The sequence below is a fragment of the Typopeltis vanoorti genome, chromosome 8 (genome assembly GCF_054136105.1).
Source record: "Typopeltis vanoorti isolate ZY-2024b chromosome 8, IOZ_Tvanoo_1.0, whole genome shotgun sequence".
Taxonomy (NCBI): Eukaryota; Metazoa; Arthropoda; class Arachnida; order Uropygi; family Thelyphonidae; genus Typopeltis; species Typopeltis vanoorti.
The window spans coordinates 8,409,730-8,434,933 of NC_143556.1; the positions used below are offsets into that span (position 1 = coordinate 8,409,730).

Sequence of the window (25,204 nt, forward strand, 5' to 3'; positions counted from 1 at the left end):
GATGAGACAACAACTGGAAGTAAAGAAAATGAGTTTCTTGAGTTTTTGCAGTACAACTACCTCACCATATGTAAAAGAGGGCACTCAAGGATTGAGGGTCCTGTATTTGATCATCTCATCACAGGGTGTAATTATAAATTAAGTGTCAAGTTGGTGAGAGTGACCATGAAGCGATTACCTGGGTGGTTGCCAGCAGTGAGGACTTCTGTGAGAAAAGGGTATATGTGGAAGAAAAAAGCTGGTGATTATGAGAAGCTCATTAGACAGCTTGCAGTGTAGCGTGGAATGAGGTGTTAGCTGGAAAAGAGATGAATGCATCATCGGAGATATTCAAGAACTATCCAGTAGAAGCCTAAATGTATTCCAAGGGTCAGGAGATAAAATAAGGTAGGTGTGAAGGCATTATGGAGACAGCATAAGAGAAGCAGTAATAACCAATTCCATGAGGATTACAAAGACCAGGCAAGGCAGGTGACTTGGTTGGTGAGGAGGATAGCTAAAGAGAGATATGAATAGCAGTCAGCTAAAGAAGCCAAAAAGAATCCTGGGAGTTCTTTCAATATGTAGCCAGGGAAAAAAAAAAAAAGAATGATTATGGAAGGGTGACATTGATTGGAGAAAATGGTATAAGAATAACTGCTGTGGAAGATATAGTGGAGATACTTAATGAGCAGTTCATAAAGGTCTTTCATTCTTCTGAATGTGACATCAGGAGAGACTGACTCTAAATGAACAAGAAGTATATGGGGAATTGAACAAACTTGATGTTAATGCGGCTGTGGGACTTTATAATATATCACCATGTATTCTGAAGGAATGTGCCAGGGAGTTGACATCTGCCTTGACGTATTTTTTTAATGAGTCTTACACTGGGTTGAGTTTCAAGGGAGTGGAAGGAGGTAAGATTCTGCTACTTCATAATGGAGGTGATAGAACTCAAGCATCAAATTATAGGCACATCTCTGTGTCAGATGTTGTGGATAAAGTGTTGGAGAAACTGGCAAGAACTAGGATCCAGAATTGGGTTGACAACAATGGTATTATCTTTGATGGACTGCATGGATTTGCTAAAGGAAGGTCATGTTTTTGTAATCTACTTACTTAATATAATAAGGTGACTGCTTCTATGGACTGAGAAGAAGGATACACAGTAGTATACTTAGATTTTTCAAAGGCTTTTGAGAGATTACTGCATGATAAGTTGATAGTCAAACTAGAGTAGATGAAGTTGAATATTCGATTATTATTATTATTATTATCCAAGACCCCATGTAGTCAAAGACTCATCTAGGAGGTCCTTTTATCAAACACACAGCTCATCATTCTGTGCTTTAAACACTCTCAAATTCTCTGCAGATACCACACTCTCAGGCAAGGCATTCCAATCATTCACAACTCAGCATGAAAACACCTGCCTCTCACTCCCCTTCTCACACCCTCCTTATATAGCTTCCAGAGATGACCTCTGGGTCTCCCCTGATCTCCCACTATGTCTTGTAGAACCTCTCCAGCATTGATCCTATGACAACCCCTTAATAACTTGTAGGTCTCTATCATATCTCCCCTCCTCCTGCTGTCCACCAGACTCTGCAAGTTGCATCTTCTAAATCTTTCCTCATACTCGGCATTTCAGAGGTGAGAAACTAACTTAGTCAGTCGCCTCTAGATCCTCTAAAACATCTCTTCATCCTTCTAAAAATCAGGTGACCAAATCTGGCACAATAGTCTATGTGTGGCCTAATCAAAGCCTTATACAATGGAACAAGAATCTCCCTACTTCTACACATGAGTGTCTGCATTATTCCCAGAAGCCTTTGTGTTGTCTTCACAGTTTTGGCTATGTGTCCACAAATTTCAGATCCTTATCCACTATCACCCCCAGATCTCTTATTCCCTCCAACCTCCAACAATATATCCTCACCAAGCATAAATTCTGCATCCCATTTTTGTTTTCCAAATTTTAAACATTTACATTTTGCCACATTGAACTCACATCCCCAATCATTCAATTTATTCAAGTCTTGTAAGGCCACAACATTCTCTCTACTCTTCATGGTTCATCCTAATTTTGCATCATCTGCAAACATATTAAAATCTGCATATTCAAAGAACTGAATATCGCCATCCAAATCTTCATCCATATCATTAATATACAAGTTAAACAGCAGTGACCCTAAAACAGACCCCTGAGGCACACTACTAGTAACTTTCCTTTTCCTGGATATCACTCCCCTATACACAACTTGTTGATACCTATCAAATAGCCAATCTCCAATCTAGTGCACCAATATAATATCCAAGCCCATTCACTGATGTTTGACTATCAACTTATCATGCAGTAATCTATCAAAAGCCTTTGCAAAATCTAAGTATATTACTGTGTATCCTTCTCCTCTGTCCAAGGAAGCAGTCACCTTATTGTAATAAGTGAGTAGATTACAAAAACATGACCTCCCCTTAGCAAATCCATGTTGTCCATCAAAGATAATACCATTGTTGTCAACCCAATTCTGGATCCTAGTTCTCACAAGCTTCTCCAACAACTTAGCTACAAACACCTGACACACAGATAGGCCTATAGTTTGATGTTTGAGTTCTATCACCTCCTGTATGAAGTGGCACAATCTTCCACTCCTTAGGAACTTGACTGAGCGCAAGACTCGTATTAAAAAAATATGTCAAGGTCGGCATCAACTCCCTGGCACATTCCTTCAGAATACGTGGTGATATATTATCAAGTCCCACAGCCTTATTTACATCTAGTATGATCAACTCCCCATACACCTCTTGCTCATTTACAGTCAGTCTCACTTCCCCATCATAAACTGCTCTCAATCTCTCGATGAAGTCAGATTCACAAGATTGAAAGACCTTTATGAACTGCTCATTAAGTATCTCCATCACACCTTCTGCAACAGCTGTCTTTATACCATTTTCTCCAATCGATGTCATCCTTCCATGATCATTCTTTCTTTTGCTGGCTACTTATCGAAAGAACTCCATAGGATTCTTTTTGGCTTCTTTAGCTAACTGTTATTCATACCTCTCTTTAGCTATTCTCACCAACCAAGTCACCTGCCTTGCCTGGTCTTTGTAGTCCTAATGGAATTGGTTATTTCCACTTCTCTTATGCTGCTCCATAATGCTCTTTTTTTCTGTATCGCATGCTTAGTCTCTTTGTTTCATCCATTTCACACCTACCTTATTTAAACTTCTCACACTTAAATACATTTAGACATTGCATCTACTAGATAGTTTTTGAAAATCTGCCAAGCTGCATTGATTTTTTTTCAAGCTAACTCCTCATTCTATGCTAACCCTGCAAACTGTGTCCTGAGCTCTTCATAATCACCTCCCTTGTAGTTCCACATATGCCCTTTCCTTACAGAGGTCCTCACACAGTGCTGGCAAACAACCCAGGTAATCACCTCATGGTCACTCTCACCAATTGGTGGGTATTTGACACTTGATTTATAATTACATCCTCTGATGAGATGACCAAATCTAAGACCTCAATCCTCATGTGCCCTCTGTTACTTACTGTCTGAAGTAGTTATCCCTCAAAAACTCAAGAAACTAATTTTCTTTACTTCCATTTGTTGTCTCATCATTCCAGTCTATATTGCCATAATTAAAATCGCCCATAATGATCACTCTTTTCTTATTTTCCTAACCAATTTGATTATACATTTAATAGTCACTACCATCCACATTTCCTGTTCTATAACAACATCTAACCGAGTATTTCATTCCATTCACCTCTATCTCACACCATACTGCCTCAAAACCACTGGCACTATTTCTCTGTTGCATCTCTACTTTGTATGGACATTACTTTTTCTCTATCATCAATAGCACTCCTCTTCCCTTTTTACCCCTTCTGTCCTCACGAGACACATCATATCCTTCCATCTCTATTCCTGTCGGGATGTCGTCCTCATCTAACCATGTCTCACTTATTCCAACAATTTTTGGGTGAACAGACTCAATTAGTGCAACCATTATATCTGCCTTGTTTCTTACACTTCTTGCATTTGTATATAAACACAACAGCTCATTCCTGGATCTACAGCTAGTTCCACTGAACACTCATTCAATGTGATCTCTCCATGCTTGACTAGGGCCATTTCCCTTTCTGCTTATTCATTTTAGAACCCTTTCAATTCCAACTGTTTCCTCTTGATCCCAGGTCATCCCATTCCTTTCCTGTCTACCATGCTCTCCCATCTTCTTGGAGCATCCACCTTTCTCATGCTGTGTATCTGTTTCCCCCCTGAGCCTCCCCGTTTCCCTGTTCATCTTGCACACCCATTCCCATTCTCTCATTTTCCATGCTCATGCCACTTCCTTATTTATAACCACCTCTTCAGTTTCTCCTGTCGTACTCTCCTGCTCTTCCACATCACTTCCCACTTGATCTGATCCATTCTCTATACTCACTTCTCTACTATCAGCAATAGTATCTCCAAATGACTCTCACTATAACCACTCAAATGCAGTCCATCGCTTCCATATAGTTCACTTCATCCTTCAAGCTCATTCCTCACATTAAAAAATTGTACTCCCCTCTCCTCACACATTTCAGCCAACATGCCATTCATATTCTTTATTTTTTAATGGTATATATTAGAATACAGAATAATAAGTAAATAATTATTTATTAACTTATTGCTGATATTTTGGCTGGCATTATAACCAGCATCTTCAGAGCACAAAAACACAGTTTGTCACAATATGCGAGACTATAACAACATGGTGTAATCAACGGACTAGTTAAACAAAATTGTAGCAGCAACACGAAGACTAGAGTCCTGATTTTAGGGCCCTCTATCTGAAAAAAAAAATGCAGCTATCACATAAGACTAGAGTCCTAAACAGAGAAAAAACCAGTACTAGTTTTTTCTTAAGATGACTGTCTCCCAGATTTTAGGCAGATTTATACAGCAATATTTGTTTAGATTTGGAGTGTATTTCAGGGCTTTTGTTGAACAGAAGCCCTGAAACACACTCCAAATCTTTAAGAACAATCTCTCTGACTTGTAAGAGCTTCTGTGCAGTACTTATGTGTTCTTCCAGTTGATCCTGTGTGCAGGGGTATCCAGAGCATGGTCTGCTAGGCCCGACTTGCCATAGTGATAATGCCGGATGTATCTTTTGTGTTCGTTGATGCGGATGTTCATGCTTCTTCCTGTTTGACCGTAGTAGGCTTGGTTACATTAGCAGGGTACTTTGTAGACTCCTGGATGTGATAAAGGGGGAATGCTGTCCTTGGGTGAGCGGATAAGGGTTGCTAATTTGCCACACAGTCTGAATGTGGTGTGTAGTTCATGTTTATTAAGAATTCTAGAAATTTTTTCAGATGTGCCTTTAATGTATGGGATGGTGACTATTTTGTTGTAGTTCTCTGTGGTGGATAGTGGGAGGGATTTCTTAGGAACGTTTAGTATTTTGTTTATCTTATGGGGATTATAGCCATTGGCTAAGAAGGTGTGGCATAGGTGAGCCAGTTCAGCAGCAAGAGCATTGTCCTTGGAACAGATTGCTCTCGCTCTGTGGGTTAGCGTCTTTAAAATGCCATATTGTTGAGAAAGGTGATGGTGTGATTGTTTGTGTAAATATCTCCCTGTATGTGTGGGTTTTCTAAAAACTGAAAATGATAAGGAACCATCTGGAAGACGTGTGAGAAGTGTATCCAGGAAGGGCAGACAGTTATTAGCTTCCCCATTGTAAAGTGGATTTTTGGATGTTGGCTATTTAAATGCGCTAAGAATGTTTTCAGTATCTCTGAGCCATGTGGCCAAATAGCAAGCACATCGTCAACATAGCGTAGCCAAAGTGTTGGTGTGAAAGTGGCTGTATTGATTGCTAGTTTTTCCAGGTGTTCTATGTAAAAGTTGGCTGGGGGGGAGAAAGGGGGTAGCTTATGGCTGTCCCATCTATTTGTTTGTATAATTTCCCTTTCCTTGGGAAATATCCTGCATGTATTGTGAATTTGAATAGTTCAAATATATCAGGGGGAAGTATGACTTCAGTAGATTGAGGGTTTCTATTAGTGGTACATTTGTGAATAGTGAGGTGATATCAAAGCTTACCATTAAGTCTGAGCTTTTTGGGGTATGGTGTTGTAAGATGCTTTTTAGGTGGGCTGAATTTTTGACAAAGGAGGGAAAATTGTTTGTGAGAGTGGCTAGTAGCTTAGCTAAATGTCTAGCCAGTTTGTATGTGGGACTATTTATACTGTCCACAATTGGGCGTAAGGGTGTACCTTGTTTGTGAATTTTTGGTGCTCCATAAATCCTAGGTGTTTTAACATGGAAGGGCTTGAGTTTGTTTACTGTGTCTTTGGGCCAGGAAGTGAATTTTCATTTGTGAATTTTTTCTCTGTTTATAACTCTAGTCTTATGTGATAGTTACAATTTTTTTTTTTCAGATAGTGGGTGCTAAAATCAGGACTCTAGTCTTTGTGTTGCTGCTACAATTTTGTTTAACTAGTACGTTGATTACACCATGTTGTTATAGTCTCGCGTATTATGACAAACTATGCTTTTGTGCTCTGAAGATGCTGGTTATAATGCCAGCAAAATATCAGCAATAAGTTAATAAATAATTATTTACTTATTATTCTGTGTTCTAATATATACCGTTAAAAAATAAACAACATGTACGACGAACACATAAGTCTGTCCACACGTGTAATGCCATTCATAATACTTGCTCTCCTCCTCATCTCATCAGTCATACCTAGGCAACACACTTACTACCCTTTCTGTCACACTATTTTCTTTTATCCATCTAAATAGCCTCCTGATATCCATTCTGACATGCTCTTTGTCCTCTGTCAAGTCATTTGTACCTATTAAACCCATCAACTCCTTTGCTCGCTCCCTCCTCATATCCAATGCTTCAATCACTCTACTCATTTTACTGCCTGACAAACATACCTTGTGCATCCTCTCATCCAGCATGCCTTTAATAATGGAGTTGCCATACAATGCCACTCACTCGTCTTTCATTAACTCTTTTGTACCTACTTGATTTGTTTTAATCGTTTTCACCCAAATTTTCTTAATTTCACTCTGCATCCATTTCATCTCTTGCCTCATCCAACCCAATTCATCTTTCAAATCTCGTATCACATTCTCTCTATCATTCAATCTTTCTAATTTTCGAAATCTCGACTCCTGCTTCACTCTTTCACTCTCATTCATCCTTTTGAGTTTCTGTACTTTCAGTCTATGTGTCCAACTTTCGCTTTCATTCATTCTTTCAATTTTTTCCACTTTTGATCCTTTTGTCATGCTATTTCCAGTTTCTTTCATTCCCTCAATTTTGTTTCCTTCTGCCACATTCGCCTCTCTTTCGTTCTTTTTACTATCCATTAAGGTTTTCAAATCACTTCACTCGTTTTCTTTTTCAATGCTTTCTTAACAATTTTTCACCTTTCTTTCACACCATGCTTCTCTTTTGAACGAGCACTCATTCTTCATGCAACACACTTGCTACTAACACTTTCTCTCATAAAATTCATATTCAAACTCTTCAATTCCTTGTTCAGCTCACACTTCGCACATACCCTCCTTCCATCAGCCCCAAATGTCCACAAACCATCTATGTAATCAAAAGAATACATGTTGCACATCTAGCACTTCATGAAACGACTGAACTCTAAGTTAAAATCATGCATTGACAAAACTTCCCCCATCTTTCCTCTGCTGGTTACTACTCTAGGGGCCAAAAACAACAAATTTGTAATCAAGTTTAAGCAAAATATCCTACACACTAATAATACTAGTAGCTCACAACTTTTATAGCAGCTCTTACTCAAACAATCACTCATATACAATTAATTATTTCAAGAATAACTTATCTGAATCCAGAGCACTTCTTGCACACCACCGCTAACATTGCCTTGCCAATTAGATTAGTGCATTGGATTAGAGACTGGCTATCTGATAGGTATCAGCAAGTTGTGTACGAGGGAGCAATATCCTGGAAGAAAGCCACTAGTGATATGCCTCAGGGGTCTGTTTTAGGACCATTGCTGTTTAACCTGTATATTAATGATACTGGTGAGGATTTAGATGGGGATATACAGTTGTTTGCAGATGATGCACAGTTGGGATGACTCTGAAGAGCAGAGATGTTGTGACCTTACAAGAAGACTTGAATAGATTGAGTGAATGGGCATAGGAATGAGGATGCAAGTAAGTTCAATTTTTTCAAAATGTAAGGTTTTAAAATTTGGGAAACAAAGATGGGAGGTAGAATTTATGCTTGTTAGGGATATATTGTTAGAAGTGGAAGAAATAAGAGATATTTGGGTGATAGCAGATAAGGATATGAAATTTAGGCAACACGTTCCCAAAATTGTGACAACACAAAGAATTCTGGGAATGATGCAGAGGACACTGACTTGTAGAAGTAAGGAGATTCTTGTTCCATTGTATAAGGCTTTGATTAGGCCACAAATGGACTACTGTGCACAGATTTGGTTACCTGGTTTTCAAAAGGATGAAGCAATATTGGAAAGGGTCTAGAGGTAACTGACTAAGATAGTTTCTGATCTCTGGAATGTTGAATATGAGAAAAGGTTGAGAAGATGCAATTTACAGAGTCTAGTGGATTGGAGGAAGAGGGGGTGATATGATAGAGACCTATAAGTTAGTAAGAGTTTGTTATAGGATCAGTTGGAGAGGTTTTATAGAAAATGATGGGAGATCAGGGGAAAACCAGGGGTCATCCCTGGAAGCTGTATAAGAAGGGTGTGAGCAGTGGAGTGAGAAGCAGGTTTTTTGCATGCCAAGCCGTGAATGATTGGAATGCCTTGCCTTAGAAGATGTCTATCTACAGAGAATTTGAGTGTGTTTAAGTGTGGTATGATGAGCTGTGTGTATGACAAAAGGACCTCCTAGATGAGTCTCTGACTCCATGGAGTCTTGGGGTGATGATAATAATAATAATAAACAAATAAATAAAATTATATTCAGATGAGGTAGAATATATGTTCAGATGTGTGGTTGCATGTTGATATAAAGAGATATTTAGTTGGATCTTGCAATAGGCCAATAAATATAGAGTGGAGGTAATAAAGAAATGTTTATATATAACTTGAGTTACTCAGTAAGCAAGGGAAGGATGATTATTATGGGTAATATTAATTATGGCAGTATAGATTGGAATGAAGAGATTGCATCTGGGAATAAGGAAAATGAATTTCTTGAGAGACAACTATGTTAGGCAAAAATGTAAAGGAGGGAATGCAAGTATTGAGAGTTTTAGATATGATCAGCTCTATAAATTAAAGATGCCAAGAAATTATATTCTTGGTTTCATCCTTTATTGAAGTGTAAGCAAACAAAGTTTGTGTGTGTGTGTGAGGTAACTTCATGACTGGGCTACTTGTATATAGAAGCTGCCGAGATCACATCAATTCCCTTGGTATCCCATAATACAACACACATATCCTTGCAGATATCTTTTATGCTATTTATTATGAGAAGGGCCACTACCCATGCCCAGAGTATTTTAGTAATGAGGTGTGACACCTTTTGACTACTTGTATATAAAAATATGACATCTGCATTACTTCAACCTTTGTATCACTTCTGGGTCTGATTCCCACTGTTCAGACCTGAATAAATGTTGAACCTGGTCTGGTAAAAATACGTGTGTTGCATTATGTTGTACTAAGGCAGTTGATATGAAGTTATCAGCCTCTATATACAAGTAGCCCAGTCATGAAGTTGCTTACACTTGGATAAAGGATGAAACCAAGAATATAATTACTTGGCAACTTTAACCACCTTACCAGCCATTATGGATCGAATACACATCCTCATATGCTTCGTATCCATTATATATTTCAATGTAGTATCAATGGTATTACAATTTTAATATGCACTTCACATCCATGGTAACCTGGACGTATATATACGTCTTGGCCAGTAGCGTGGTTAATTTATAGTATAACCAAGTGAAAAAAAGATGCAGAAAACCTTGACATGCTGAAATAGAGAGGTTATGATTCCATTGTATAATGCCTTGATTAGGCCTCATATGGATTATGCACACAGTAGTCTTTACAAGAGGACTGTAAGGCTGCTTGACTTTGCATTGCTCTCCCCAATTATGCATCATGTGCAAACAGCAGCATATCACTAGTTAAACCCATTCCAATATCATTAACATACAAATTGCAGAACAATGGTCCCAAGGGTTGTTATCAGGCAGACATGGAAAAGATTTTTCATAGAATGGGAGAGGGGAGTAGAACAAGAGGCCATTGCTGTAATCTGTAGAAGGAGAGTGTGAGCAAAGGAGTGAGAAGTAGGTTCTTTGCATGGAGAGGATGGTGAGTGGAATGCATTGCCTGAGTGTGTTGTGGATGTGTACACATTGAATCAGTTTAAGACACGGTTGGATGAGTGTTGTATGCAGTAGTGAGTACCTCCCACAATGAGTCTATGATTCCATCGAGGTCAAATGTTAATAATAATAATTTACGAAAGGCAAAAATATAAGAAATAAGGGAGGCAAACTTACTGCATTGATTGTTTTATTCTCCTGGGAAAAGTTTGAATATGTGAAACATGAATAAGAAATGGAAAGATATGATGTTTTCTGCGAGGATATGAAGGTCAAGAAGGGAGAGGAGTGCTAAAGTGATAGTGAGGAATTATTTCTGCACAAGGTTTCTGCATGTTGCTGTGGTTTTGAAGGTGGTGTGAGATGAAGGTTGATAGGGTGAGATATTTAGTCAGATGTGGCTATAGGCGAATGTGGAGGCCATAAAAGAATTTTGTATAGGCAACTTGGTTTAGCGGGTAAGAGAAGGATGATCATTATAGGTAATTTTAATTATGTCAGTATTCATTGGAATGAAGAGATAGCATCAGGGAAGTAGGAGAATGAATTTCTTCAGCTCTGAAGAGACAACAATCTTAGGAAATATGTAGTGGAGAACTCACAAGAGTTGAGAGTCTTAGATCTGATCCTTTCATCAGAGAACATGATTGTGAATAGTTTATCATTGTTCTTGCAACAGGGACAGTTCCAAAGGAGTGAAAATTGAGAAAAATTGTTCCAACTTCATAAAGGGGGATAAGACTAAGGCAATAAATTATAAGGTAATCTGTGTATTTGGAGTTGTTGTTACGGTGTTAGAGAGATTAGTAAGGACTAGAATTCTGAATTGGGTTGAGAATGTCAGGGGGAAAATCATGTTTGAGCAATTTCCTTATGTACTACAAAAATGTGAAGAATTCCATCTAAAAAAGAGATGCATATTATTATTATTATTATTATTTCATGACACGTCCAAGGATTCTTAAAAGACTCATCGAGGGAGGCACCTGTTGCCTATATGAATGTATACTTTGACTTTTCATAGGCATTTTACAGATTGCCACATCAAACTGGTGACTAAATTGAAACAGATAAAATTGGATAAGAGATTAGTGAGTTGGATGGGTATCAGCAAGTTGGAGTGCCCCAGAGTCTCTTTGTTGAGGCATTACTGTTTAACTTGTTGATTAATTATGTTGGGACAGGTTTAACCAGAGATATGCAGCTGTTTGCCAATGATGCATAGTTGGGAAGAATGAGGAGCAGAGTAGATGTGTCTTGCAGGAGGATATCAACAAACTTTGTAAGTGGTGCAAGTGAATGGAGTTATCAGTTTAATGTTGTAAGTGCAAGGTCTTTTATCAGACATGCAAAAGCAAAGAGGTTATGATACCCTTGTACAAGGCCTTAGACTGCATGGACAATATCCATAAATTTGGAACTTGGTTTTCAAGAAGATGAGGATATGTTAGAGAATGTCGAGAGAAAGTTCATTAATTTGGTATCAGGTTTATGGAATGTGGGATATGAGAGTAGTTTAAGGGAATGCAACTTGTTCTATTCACAGAACTTTTTGAATTGAAGAAAGATTGTGGAAATGATTGAGACATATAAGTTGATGAGAGGTTGATACCAAAAGAATGGGGAGGAAATTTTTCATAGAATAGAGGGAGACAAGGGCAGAAAAAACGCCATCCTGGAAGCTGTATAAGGAAGGTGTGAGCAAGGGAGTGAAGAAGATCTTTGAATTGAGAGTGGAATCCACATTCTGAGAGTCTGGTGAGAGCAGAAACTGTAAGAAACAGGGCCAGTGTGTGGCCCCTCCTACAAGGAGTCTTTCGACTCCTTGGGGGACTCCTTGTTAATAATAATAATATCTTCCCTCCTCTTCTTCCTCCTCATGTGCATGAAGCTCTGTAAATTGCATTTCCTTAATATTTCTTCTTACTTAATGTTCCAGAAACAGGACACAACTTGAATCAATCTCCTCCGAGCCCTTTCCAATATATTCTTATTCCCCTTGACAATTAAGTGACTAAATCTATGCCCAGTAATACATATGAAAGCCTGATGAAGACTTTATACAAAGGAATCATAACCACCTTACTTCTACATGTTAGTGTTCCGTGGATTATTGCTGCAATCAATTGGTCTTTAAAATTTAAACGTGTCTCCTAAATTTTAGGTTTCCTTGTCCACCACCATCACCTCCAAATCCCTTAACTTTTCCAGTTCCTGCAAAATATTCATAAATATTTTATACCCTTCATCCCATCCTTACCATCTGAATTTCAAAAACATAATTTGCAATATTGAACTGGCAAATCCACTCACTTGACCACTTTCTCGCAATGTTTTCAAATGTTCCAGTTAGGCCATGACGTCATCTCTACTCCTCATACTTCTCAACTTACTTTGTATCATCTGTAAACAGTTGCATATTCCATTTAAATTTCTCCCAGTATCATTAACATATAAGTTATAAACAGCATTGGCCCCAAAACATACTCCTTGGGCATGTCACTGTTGATTCTCCTTTTGTGGGATATGACTCCACCATGCACAACTGGTTGATGCCTATCAGACAGCCAGTTTCCTATCTGGTTCAGTAATGTAATATGCAACTTCATCTGGTCCAGTTTCATTAGGTAGTGTTGGTCTTTGTCAGGTAATAGTCTATTAAAGGCCTTTGCAAAATCTAAACATTCCACTTGTCTTGTACAAAAACACTACTTCACACCTTCATCGCTGCTAACTCTATACAAAGCCCAAATATTCCCAGCCATAGAATATTACTCCCATGTTTGGAGTGGAGCACCAAAATCCCTAAGATTGCTCAATTTTATCCAGAAGAGGGAAATTCAGTTAATTAATGATCAATGTCTTGTGTCTCTTCTACAGTTTCTTGACACTAAGTTTTGTGTCAGGAAAGATTGGAGGTGGTGTCAGGTCAGTCCAAGTAGAGAAGTCTGATTAGTGTTTGGATATCTCAGTATTACTGAAGGTAACGGGGAGGGATGCAAGTTCTTTCCTGCAAGAGATCAGACAGGACTGAGTTTTGGTGGGATTGAAGTTAACGAGGAATAGAGTGTACTCTAATTGGCAAAGTAATGGATAGGGTTGGAAGTCTGAGAGAGCAGGACATTTATATATATATGAAGAGGAAGAGAGTGGGTGCAAGAACAGAACCCTGGGATGCTCCTGCATTGGTGGGAAATCTGAGGAGAGTTAACCATCCACCATGACACGCAGTGAGCGACTAGTGAGGAAGTGCGATCCAGTTGCAGAGTGAGGAAGGCAGACCATAGGATGGCAGTTTGTTAAGTAGGCTCCTGTGCCAAACCTAATCAAATGCCTTTGAAATGTTGAGGGCTACCACGTGAGTTTCTCCAAATTTCTCCATGGCAGTATGAGAAGGAAGAATTAATGCCAAGATAACTCCTTCTCACTCACCATTAGTCTCTCTTTCTCCATTTCTTACACACTGCAACACTTTACACTTATAATATGAAATACCCTAATGAATTATTCATTAAATACCTGAACTACATTCTCTGTGGTAATTACCATCCAGCCATTTTCATCAACTAATATCATTATCTCAAATATCTCAAACAATCATTCTTTCTTCTACTGCTGCATATCAAAACTAACTCTAGAATTTTTCTTGGCATTGATTCTTCCTTCTCATACTGCACATCTGCCTATTCTTATCAACTGAATTGCCATCCTGGCTTACTCTTTGTTCTCCTTGTGCAACTAGTTATTAGCACTCAGCTTATGCCATCTCCATAATGCCTTTTCTTTCTCCAGGCTGCATTTGTAATCTCTGCATTCATCCATTTTAAATCTCTCTTATTTAACTTCCTGAAATTTGCAATGCATTCAGTCATTGCTGCTAAATAGTTCTTGAATAGTACCAAGCAGTTGCAATCTTCTTTCCACCCAACTCCTCATTCCGGTCTGTGTACTGAGTTTTTAAAATATAGCCTAGAATGAGGAGCTTCAAAATGTTTCTTGAGTTTTTCATAATCACTAGCCACCACTCACATGATTGCCTTATGACTGCTCTCAACAACTGGATAGAGATTCGATACTTCCTTTACGATAACACCATCTGATTTAATAATCAAACACAAGACTGTTCTGGAAATTTCAGGTACTTTTTCCTGAATTTTAGGAACACAGTATAATGTTATTATTTTCATTGCCTTGCAGACAGAATTTTAAAACTTATTTCTGTGCCATACTTTTTTTTTTTTTTTTGTCTTATATTGCACTCTGTTCTTTATTGTAAGTAATATATATGCTAAATCATGTTGAATTACATTTGATTGTTTATTATTAAATTAAATTTAGCCAACTGAAGTAATTATAATTATTCAGATTGAATTAATCATTTAGTTATTATCTTAACTTTAATGCATAAATACATTTTGCCAACATTCTACATTGATGTGCTTATAGGATTTTGTATCATTTTTGTGTTGTGGCTGACATAAAAAAATGATTAAATCTCTCTCTATATATATATATATTTTTTTTTTTTTTTCCTTTTAAGGATTTGTAACCAGATTTCTCAAATGTTTCTGTGTATTTACAAATGGAGCTAAACTTTTCAACACTGAACAGTTGGAAGGTCAGATGACTTGTATACATGGCATCCGTTTTCTCAGTATGACTTGGGTAATAATGGGACATTCTTTTACTTTTCCCATTGGTGCCATAGGTGAGTAAGAGACAAAAATTAATTTTTATTTATAGTGAAGTTTAGATGATGTACTTGTAAACAAGCATTGGGTAACGATCAAAACTGATTTGAAGTAAAATGGGATTGCTATAATATTGAACTGAATGGGGGAGGTTCTTGTGCTGTTCAAGTTTCTATCTTTTCTCTCATGAGGACCAGAAGTTTGAAATAGCTGTCAGAACAGTGAAACCTTAATATAAAGCATTGATAAAAGCAAAACATATAGGCTCCTGAACAGATGCCGTTTATTTTAAGTAGTGCAAGCCAAGACAATTCTGATACCAAAGGTTGTATTCTCATAAGCTCTGTGGACAATTTTGAGAGTTTTTAAGTTCTATTTCAGTTTACTTGTCTATAACATAATGAAGGATGTATAATATTCTCTACTTTCATAACTTTACAATGCCAAACTGTTGCTTTTGGGTTCTTTATTCAGTTACTCTTCTAAAGTGTTTTGAGTTTTAATTTCCAATAGTATACTGCATGATCTTGTCATTTGCACATGTTATTTTTCTGAAAAATAATGTGATGGACAAATCAATGACATACAAATAAAATATGTAAAAAAAAAATAAGCTTAAAATCATTAATTTTTGCAAATCTTATTTTCCCTATAGGCATTTATTTATTTGTTGTAAATATGCATTTGTCCAAGTGTTTCATGAATGTATCTCCCAGGATGTTGAAGTGTTTCCTGTAAGTAGGAAACATTTCAGCATTCTCCTCTTGAAACTGCAAGCTTGGGAGGAATTCCTCCCAAGGCTAACCACTCGGTCAACTATGCCAACTAGGCGCCAGTCTGGTTGGCCGAGTGGTTAGCGTATCCGCTCTCCAGACAAAAGGCTGTGGGTTCGAATCCTGCCTGTGAAAATGCTAGTGGTGGTGGTGGTGGTGGTTGGAGTAGATGGCAATGGTGTAGATGATGAAGATAGTTGCAGTTGGTGGAGTGGTGGAAACAGAGTGTTGTAGAGTAGGTGCCCTCCCTCAATGAGTCTTTGGACTCCCTGGAGGATTCAAATTATAATAATAATATTTATGATAAAAATTCAAATTATTAGGAATTTAGGAGAAAAGGTCTGTAGCATATGTAGACCAAAAATTATAGGCATAAGTGAGGCATGAGAGAGTTTGGTATTTTCAGAAAGGACAAAAAAAATATATAGAAGGCCTCTTAACAATAGCACATGAATTATATCTTGTCATAATGGCAATTCCAGATGGAAATATCAACAGAAGCTTTTAAGTTTTATGATGGGTCATTTGTAGCTCACTTAATAACAGTGATGTCCATTGGTTGAAAAGGATATCCTAGGTTCAAATCCCATCTAGAACATGTAGAATCTCTATAAGCTAATTCGACGAATTAACAGCTCTCAGAGAGGCAGCAGAGTTTTAGAACTAAACCCTTATTATTATTTTTTTTTGCACTCTGTTAATTCAGTCAGTATTCACAGCACTGTGATCAAAAAAGACCTAGGTTTGCACCCCATCTAGGATGTAAAGAAATTCTGTAAGGGTGTTTTCAGTTGAAGGTTAGATGATCTCATATGGAGCTGTTGTGATTTTTCCTTTCAGAAACTAGTTTATCATCCCTCAAGACAGAAAAATTCATTAGAAGAATTCATGCTGTTAACAGACATAATACACTGGTCCTTAGTTTTTTTGGCCATAAAATTTCAATATAAACTTAATTTTTTTTTAAAATTCCACAAGACAGACAAACTGGCAAGCAAACACAGGCAGTTGACAGACATGATTAAATAGGTTTCTGTAAAGGGAAAGAAGAGATGGAACAATGATGAGGTGAATAGTATAGTATTATTATTATTATTACGCTACACACCTTACAAACTTAATGAAACACAATACATTAGTTCAAGCTTTCCAGTTCAGTGATGCATCAAGAACCATGCATGTGGAGTGGTACTGTTTTGCCCTCTTTCCATTTCTTAGGAACCTTCATTAAATAACCAGGTCGAGGGCATAACTAACAGCTTAGCACAATCCTTAAAAATACTTGATGATATGTGATCCATTCTCACATTCATTATTCAATGATGGAGAGGAAAGATGGGCTGCTAATGGTATTGTTTGATTTGAATCCAGTTAGAGTTCAGATTTATGGCTGTAATACTAATAACAGTTTTCCATGTGGCGGTGAGTTTGAAGCTATCTGGTGTGAGGTAGAGTCTAATAGATCAAATAGTTGGAGGTCGTTAGGTGTCGCACTGATATCACGTTGGCTTGTCGCGAGCTCCTGAAAAGATTAGTAGTAATTTGTGTTATCATTCGCAATTTTACTAGAATTTTACTTAGTATTGTTTGCTTTTTGTTTCTTGGTGTGTCCATGCGATTTTTGTGTGTTTTCTGTGTTATTTTAATTATTATTTTTAAGATAAGATAGCGTACATATGGAACCGATAAAAAAAAAAAAAAAAAAAAAAAAAAAAAAAAAAATGGCGGCCAGGTCGCCATGTTTGTTTAAGAGTATTGATGTAAAAGAGTTTATGCAATGTGCTGTCTGTGAGATGTATGCTTTGCGAAGAGCGGTAGGAGTCTGGTTAGATGGTGATAGTGGAGTTAATATGTGCAGAAAGTGTAAGGAGAATGAGGATCTCGAGCGTGTTTCGGGTGGCGAGAGTGATATCGTTAACGATAGAATGAAAAAAATGCGGTGTGATAGGGAATTGCGAGGTAGTGCCAGGTAGGTGTGATAGCATCGTTGAAAGTGTAAATGAAGGTAGAAATACAGAACGAATGGATGATTTGATTGATAACGAAAATGGCGAGTAGTGAAATCACAAGATTGAGCGGAGCGATACACAGAGCAAAAAGGCAACTGGAGCGTATGGAAAAATGTGTGCTGAACGTACCGACTAATAAATGGCGAAAGTCTATTACGAAAAATAATAGAATGTTCGTAAACGTCAATAAAATGAAGGAGTGACTGCTGTATGGGGATTCGCTATTAAGAGGTGTGATAGTTGAGAGTTGATGAAATCGTACCAGCCGGGTGTGAACATAAAGGACGTCAGCGAATCCATTCGAGTGCAAAAACAGAGGGTGAAATAGATGATAATTGTGGCAAGAACAAATGATTTGAAAGAAGACAAAATGGAAATGATAGAGGATGTGAGGGAATTACTTGAGGTAGCAAAAGAGAAGAGTGAGAGAGTTAGGTTGGTGAGTATTTTACTGTGGTATGACAGTGAAGTGTTTAGAAGGAGGACCATAATTGCCAATGACTTTATGCGTGGGTTATGCATGGAGAGTGGAGTGGAATTTGTGGATGTGTGGAGTGAGTTTGATGGACAAAAGGATTTATATAAGATGGATGGGTTACATTTGAATGGAGTTGGTGTACGGAGGCTTGAAAAAGTGTTAATGAATGATGTGGAAGTGGATGTACAGACTCAGGGAAACTAGATTTATTAAGGGGGGGGGAGTAGATATGCAGACTTTAGGGAGGCAGTTGAGTGTATGAATGAGTATAATATGCCTGCGCGAGTACGAAGGACAATAAATCAGAATGGGATAGTTAGTATAAGGCATCAAAGTAGGGATGGGACTAATGGGCTTCTGAAATTCATGTACACTAATGCCAGAAGTATTAGGAACAAGAAGGAAGAGTTTTTGGCCTTGGTTGGCACTCCCAGGCCACAGGTTGTTGGTATTAGTGAAACATGGCTGACAGAAGATGATAAAGCTAGTGGGATTGAATGCGATGGGTAAAGCGTGTTCAGGAGTGACAGGGAGAATAAAAAGGGTGGAGGAGTGTTATTGATGATAGCTCATGAGTTGCAGCCAAGGAGTATAGAAGTTGAACTGCAGGATAGAGAAAAGAGCACATTTGAGGCTGTTTAGTGTGAGATTGTGGCTAGCAGAACAAAATATACAATTGGGTGCTGCTATAGACCAGGTGATGGAATAGATGGTGGAGATAGTATTCATAGGCAAATAGAAGAAATGAGTGGAAGGAGGGTAATTATTATGGGTGATTTCAATTATGGTAACATTGACTGGAAAGAGGAGAGGGCACGTGGGAGGAAGGAATTGGATTTTATGCGGTTATTAAGAGACAACTATCTGTGACAGCATGTAGTGGAAAATACCAGGGGGCAGAGAGTGCTTGACCTAGTAATTGCAACTGAGAATGTGGCTGTAACGAACATGACAATGTTGCCACTAATTGCTGAGAGTGACCATAAGGTCAAGACTTGGGAGGTAGCTAAAGGAGTCGAATTTACAATTAAGACAGGATACATGTGGAATTACTAGGCTGGTAAGTATGACAAGCTTAGGAATGTGCTTGGCTCAGTGCCATGGCATGTAAAACTGCAAGGGCTGGATGTTGATAGTGCATGGGAGGTGGTTAAGAAGTGTTTGCAGGAGGTAATGGCTGGCTGTATACCAAGAGTCCGAATAATAAATCAAGTAGGGGTTAAATGGATGAATAACACTATTAAGCTTGAGCTGCAAAGAAAGAAACAATTGTGGAGGGAATTTAAGGAGAAAGGTGACCAGCAGGCACAGGAACAGTATAAAGCTCAGGCCAGGATGGTAACAAGGGTGGTAAGAAAAGCAAAAGCGGATTATGAAAGAAAATTGGCCATGCAGGCTAAAGAGAATCCCAAACAGTTTTTTCAATATGTTGCAAGTAAAAGGAAAAATGCTCATGCCAGAATGATTTTAAAAAATGCTGAGGGTAGGGAGGTAACCGAATCAGTCGATATAGTGGAATTACTGAGCGAGCACTTTGCAAGAGTATATCATCCAGGTGGTGACTCTGCAGGAATGGAAGAACCAACAGCTTATACTGGAATTGTGATGAATGAAGTAGAGGTAACTAGTCTATTACAGAACCTGAAAGTCAATACATCTGTGGGATTGGATGGTATACCAGCTCGTATCGTACGTGAAGCGGCTAAAGAATTGTCAGTGCCCTTGACCATTTTGTTTAATTTGAGCCTTGGGTCTGGGTCAGTCCCAAGTTGGTGGAAAGAAGGGAAAATAGTTCTGCTGCATAAAGATGGTTCCAAGGCTGCTGTTGAAGATTACCGGCCAATCAGCATAACAGGAATCATTATCAAGGTCTTGGAGAAAATAGTCAAGAGGAAAATTCAAGATTGGGTAGATGAAAATGGGATACTGTATCGTGGACAGCATGGTTTTGTGAAAGGTAGGTCATGCCTCAGTAACTTGCTCACGTATTATAACACAGTGACGGCTGAACTGGATAAGGGTAATGGGTTTACGGTGATTCTACTGGACCTTGCTAAGGCCTTTGACAGGATACCACATGGAATTCTAATCAGTAAATTGCAACATATGGGGATGGATATAGGGTTGGTGAGATGGACAGGAGGGTGGTTGACAGAGAGATATCAGAATTGGACTGTAATGAATATGACCATCTTGCCACCTATTGGTGGCAAGATGGTCATATTCATTACAGTCAAATTCTCAGATGCTATTACCAGGTCAAGCACTCTCAAACCCCTGGTATTTTCAATTACATGCAGTCTCAGATAGTTATCCCTTAATAATTGAATAAAATTCATTTCCTTCTTCACATGTGTCCTCTCCTCCTTCCAATCAATTTTACCATAGTTGAAATCCCCCATAATTACCCTCCTTCCACTCATTTCATCAATTTGTTTATGCATACTATCTCCACCATCTATTCCATCACCTGGTCTATAGCAGCACCCAACTGTATATTTTGTTCTGCCAGTCTCAATCTCACACCAAATAGCCTCAAATAAGCTCTTTTCACTATCCTGCGATACAACTTCAATTCCCCTTGGCTGCAGTTCATCAGATATCATCAATAACACCCCTCCCCCATTTTATTCTCTCTGTCCTTCCTAAACACACTATATAACCTACACATTCTGCAGAGGTCCCTTTGTCCCACCCCTATCTTGAGGCATTATTCTAACTATCCCATTCCGATTTCTTGTCCTTAGTACTGGCTCAGGTACATTATATATATATATTCTTACATTCAACTGTCTCACTGATGTCTGCATATCCACTTCCCCCCGCTCCTTGATAGTTCTAGTTTCCCTGGTTCTGCACATCCATTTTCACTTCATTCAGCAACACTTTTTCCAGTCTCTGCACACCAAATCCTTTCAAATGCAGACCATCTATCTTGTATAAATCCTTTTGCCCATCAAACTCATTCCATACGTCCACAAATTCCACACCACACCGTCTGCATAACCTGCATATAAAGTCATTTGCGATTATGGCCCTCCTCCTCTCTTCGTACTGTGGCAACAGACTCTCTATCCTAACTCTGTCACTCTTTTCTTTCGCTACCTTTAATGATACTTTCAAGTCCTCTCTCATAAAAAATTTATCTCCTTTCAATTCATTCGTACCCGCCACAACTATCAATTCTTTCACCCTCTGGTTTTGTGCTCTAATACTCTCACTTACATCCTTAAATTTTGCACCCTTTAAGTACGATTTAGTTAAAGTCCCATCTATCACTCCTCTTAATAATGAGTTACCATACAACACTCTTTCCTTCATTTCAGAAATTCTCCTACTTTACACTTATTTTTCCTTTCAAATCTTGAAATTTCTTGTTTATTTACATTAGCCGAGGCGCTCTGGAAAGAGTTTTGCAGGTAATTTAACTGCCATTGCTCACTTTGTATATCTGCGCCCAACCTAGCAATCTCACTCCCTACAAATAATTCCTCATTTTTTTCATCATTTAAACCATTTTCTCTCTTTGATCAGTGCTCTCATTGCCATCTTGTACAGCATCGTAATTCCCTATCAAGCCACTATTTTTACTCACATTCTGGCTTTCTTCGACCATAACTATCTCACGACCTGACACATATTTCAATTCCTCACTTTCTTACACTTTCTGCACATTCTCCCACCACTATCACTTTCCATCCAAACTCCAGCCTCCTTTGGGAATGCATACATCCCACACACATCACATTGGACAAACTCCCTCATATTACATTTTTTAACAAAGGCATCGTATTTTGGACGCCATTATCTTACGTTGCATTGCTGCCATGTGCTATTCTATGAAATGTATCGTTAAAATGCTAGGTTAAATAAAACGGAATTCACACAGACACAACAAGCTACCAAAAATAGACAATACTACGTTAAGATTTACACCAATATTCCAATTTTCACTCAAAATTATACTTAGCTTTCGGGAGCGCTCTGAAAACACTACACCAAATTATAGTAAATCCCGTAAGCCTATAATCCCACCAATATAATATGATAATGGATATCTCATTGCACCAAAGTGTGTGACATTACATTTACTTGCATTGGGATGGCTATTTTAACATGCCCACAATTCCAACCTATTCAAATCATTCTGCAAGTGCTGCATATCAGCAGCATTCCTGATTATCCCGCCTAATGTTGCATCATCAGCAAACAACTGTCACCTGTCAAATCCTTCCCCAATATCATTAATGTATAGATTAAATTACAATAGGACAAGGACTGATCTTCATGGTAAACTACTGGTTATTTTATTTTATAAAATTTCGCACTAAAATGCAGTGCTACATACTATGGTCTACCAGAGCAAAGGCCTTTAAGTCTTGCAGACTCACATCCCCATATACTACTTTTCAATATTTGTCAGTCCTTTTATCCAATATGATATTTTATAATCCAATCCTGTATTCTCCAGTTTATATAACAATCTTCAATGCTATATTTGGTCCAAAGCCTTAGCAAAGTCCAAGAGCATCATGGTGTATCTTTCTGTTTCCCTTGTCTAGCTCAGCTCTGACATTATTATAAAATGTGAGCAAGTTTCTCAGACATGACCTTCCTTTAGTAACCCATGCTCTTCATTGCAAAGTATAGATAATGCATATATAATATACAAAGTATATATAATGCCCCACTGACACCATACAACTGTAGCGTTTTGAATAGCTTTTCTCTTGGTACCTTGTCATATGCCTTTTGCAAGTCTACAAAATACCGATCTTTGTTATATTCCCACGATTTCTCAACTATTGGTCATGAAGTGAAATTCTGATTCTGACAGCCTCTATTTGACCTGAATCCAGCTTGTTCTTCAGCAAGCTTCCCCTTCTGCAATCCTTCTCAACCATTTATCAAGTATACTTGCATAAATCTTACCAGGAACACTCAGTATGGAATACCTCTGTAATTCTCATATTCAGTTTTATTTCTCGTTTTATATATGGATACTATGAGAGCTCTACTCCAATCATTTGGAATTCATCCCTCTGTTCAGGCCTTCTGAACTGTGCAGTGCAGCCACAGCAAGACTTTTATACCCTCATACTTCAGATTTCTGGTTGAATATCATCTTCTCCATCTGTTTTTCCACATTTCAGGCTTTTGATGGCTTTTTCTACTTCAAGTATGAATATGTATTCCTGATTGTAGCCAGGTCAGTTTTTTTACCACTGTGCTGTTACTGCTTGTTTCATTTAACAATTTTTCGAAGTAATTACTCCATACTTCATATCTTTTTCTCCTGTTTTCATGTCACCTTTATCATCTCTTATTCCTTTTATAGCACTCCATTTCTGAGCGTCTTCAACAATCTCCAGAATATCTTGCCGCCTTTTGATATTTATTTTCTGTGTTCTTACCAAAATCTTCCCATGACTTTTGTTTAGTTTTACACAGTATTTAGCTTTCTTAAATTTGTCTCTGTATTCTCTAAGAACACAAGCTGACTTATTTGCCAGGAACTTTTGATATGCTTTCTTCTTTTCCTTCACTGCCTCTTTAACTTTCTGTGCCCACCATGGAGTTCTGTTTTTTCTATCCTTGCAGACATCCTCACCACATGCCTCTCTGGCTGAATCAATCAATGTTTTCTTCAGGGCTTGCCACTGAATCTCAAAGGTTTGGTTCCTGTTCACAAACTTTTTCATTTTTTCATATATCGTCAACCTTGTTGGCCGAATGGTTAGCATATTCGCTCTCCAGCCAAAAGGCTACGGGTTCGAATCCCACCATGGGCATGGATGTTTGTCATTGTCTGTGAAAAATACTAGTGGTGGTGGTGGTGGTCAGCGGTAGATGGTGTTGGTGTAGATGATGGACGTAGTTGAGTGGTGGAGACGGAGAGTTGTGGAGTAGGTACCCTCCCTTGTTGAGTCCATGGACTCCCTGGAGGTGCTATGTAATAATAATAATAAAATATATGAGATTCAATTTTATCCTGCTCAAGACTAAATGGTGATCACTTCCAATTTCAAAATCTAGTGTCCAGCATTAGAGAGAAAACATCACTATCAAGAATAGCATAGTCAATGAGACTTTTCTTATTCCTTGCCTCTTCCCTCCATGTGAATTTGTGCACATTTTTATGTTGGAACATGGTGTTAGTAATAACCAGTCCATGTCCTGAGCAGAAATCCAACAGATATTTGCCATTATTATTAGCTTTGCTCTTTTCTCCAAATTTTCCCAAAACATTTTTGTATTATTATTATTATGTAACACCTCCATGGAGTCCAAAGACTCATTGAGCTAGGGCACCTGCTCTACAACTCTCCGCCTCCACCACTTCACCAACAACAACTACCTTCATCATCTACACCAATGCCATCTATCGCCGACCAACACCACTAGTATTTTCACAGAAAATCACAAACATCTATGCCCATGGCAGTATTCAAACCCACAGCCTTTTGGCTAGAGAGTGGATACGCTAGCCACTTGGCCAACCAGACAGGCTTGTATGTCTGACAATCATTTCCTACTCTGCTATTTAGATACCCAACAAGGACCAATTTTTATTGTGTCAGTTGCTTTCTCTAAAGCCTCAAAAAATTCTTCCACTTCTACCTTAGTAGAACCTTCTGTTGGACCATAGGCACAAATAAGTCTCATTGTCAAGTTCTCCATTCTGATATTTGCCCCCATCACTCTACTTGAAATTGCCTGCCATACAAGAAGATTAGTATTTTGTGTTGAATACTATGGCCACTTTTTCTTTTCCTTGATTGTCATTGCCTGAATATAACATTTTGTATTTATTGCTCAGAAAGATCTCACCAGTTTTTTTCTTCTTTTCAGTCACCCCTATTATATTGATCTGGTACTTATCCAGTT

At 38.2% G+C, this 25,204-nt stretch overlaps 1 protein-coding gene across 1 annotated transcript in view; it reads left to right on the forward strand.

The window, feature by feature from the left end:
* Window positions 1-25,204, forward strand: part of LOC150103712 (nose resistant to fluoxetine protein 6-like) — a 308,906-nt gene that overhangs the window by 106,298 nt on the left and 177,404 nt on the right. Inside the window, exon 6 of the mRNA XM_090396914.1 lies at window positions 14,906-15,073. Coding sequence (XP_090253040.1) covers window positions 14,906-15,073 — 168 coding nt within the window. The remainder of the gene's footprint in view (window positions 1-14,905; window positions 15,074-25,204) is intronic.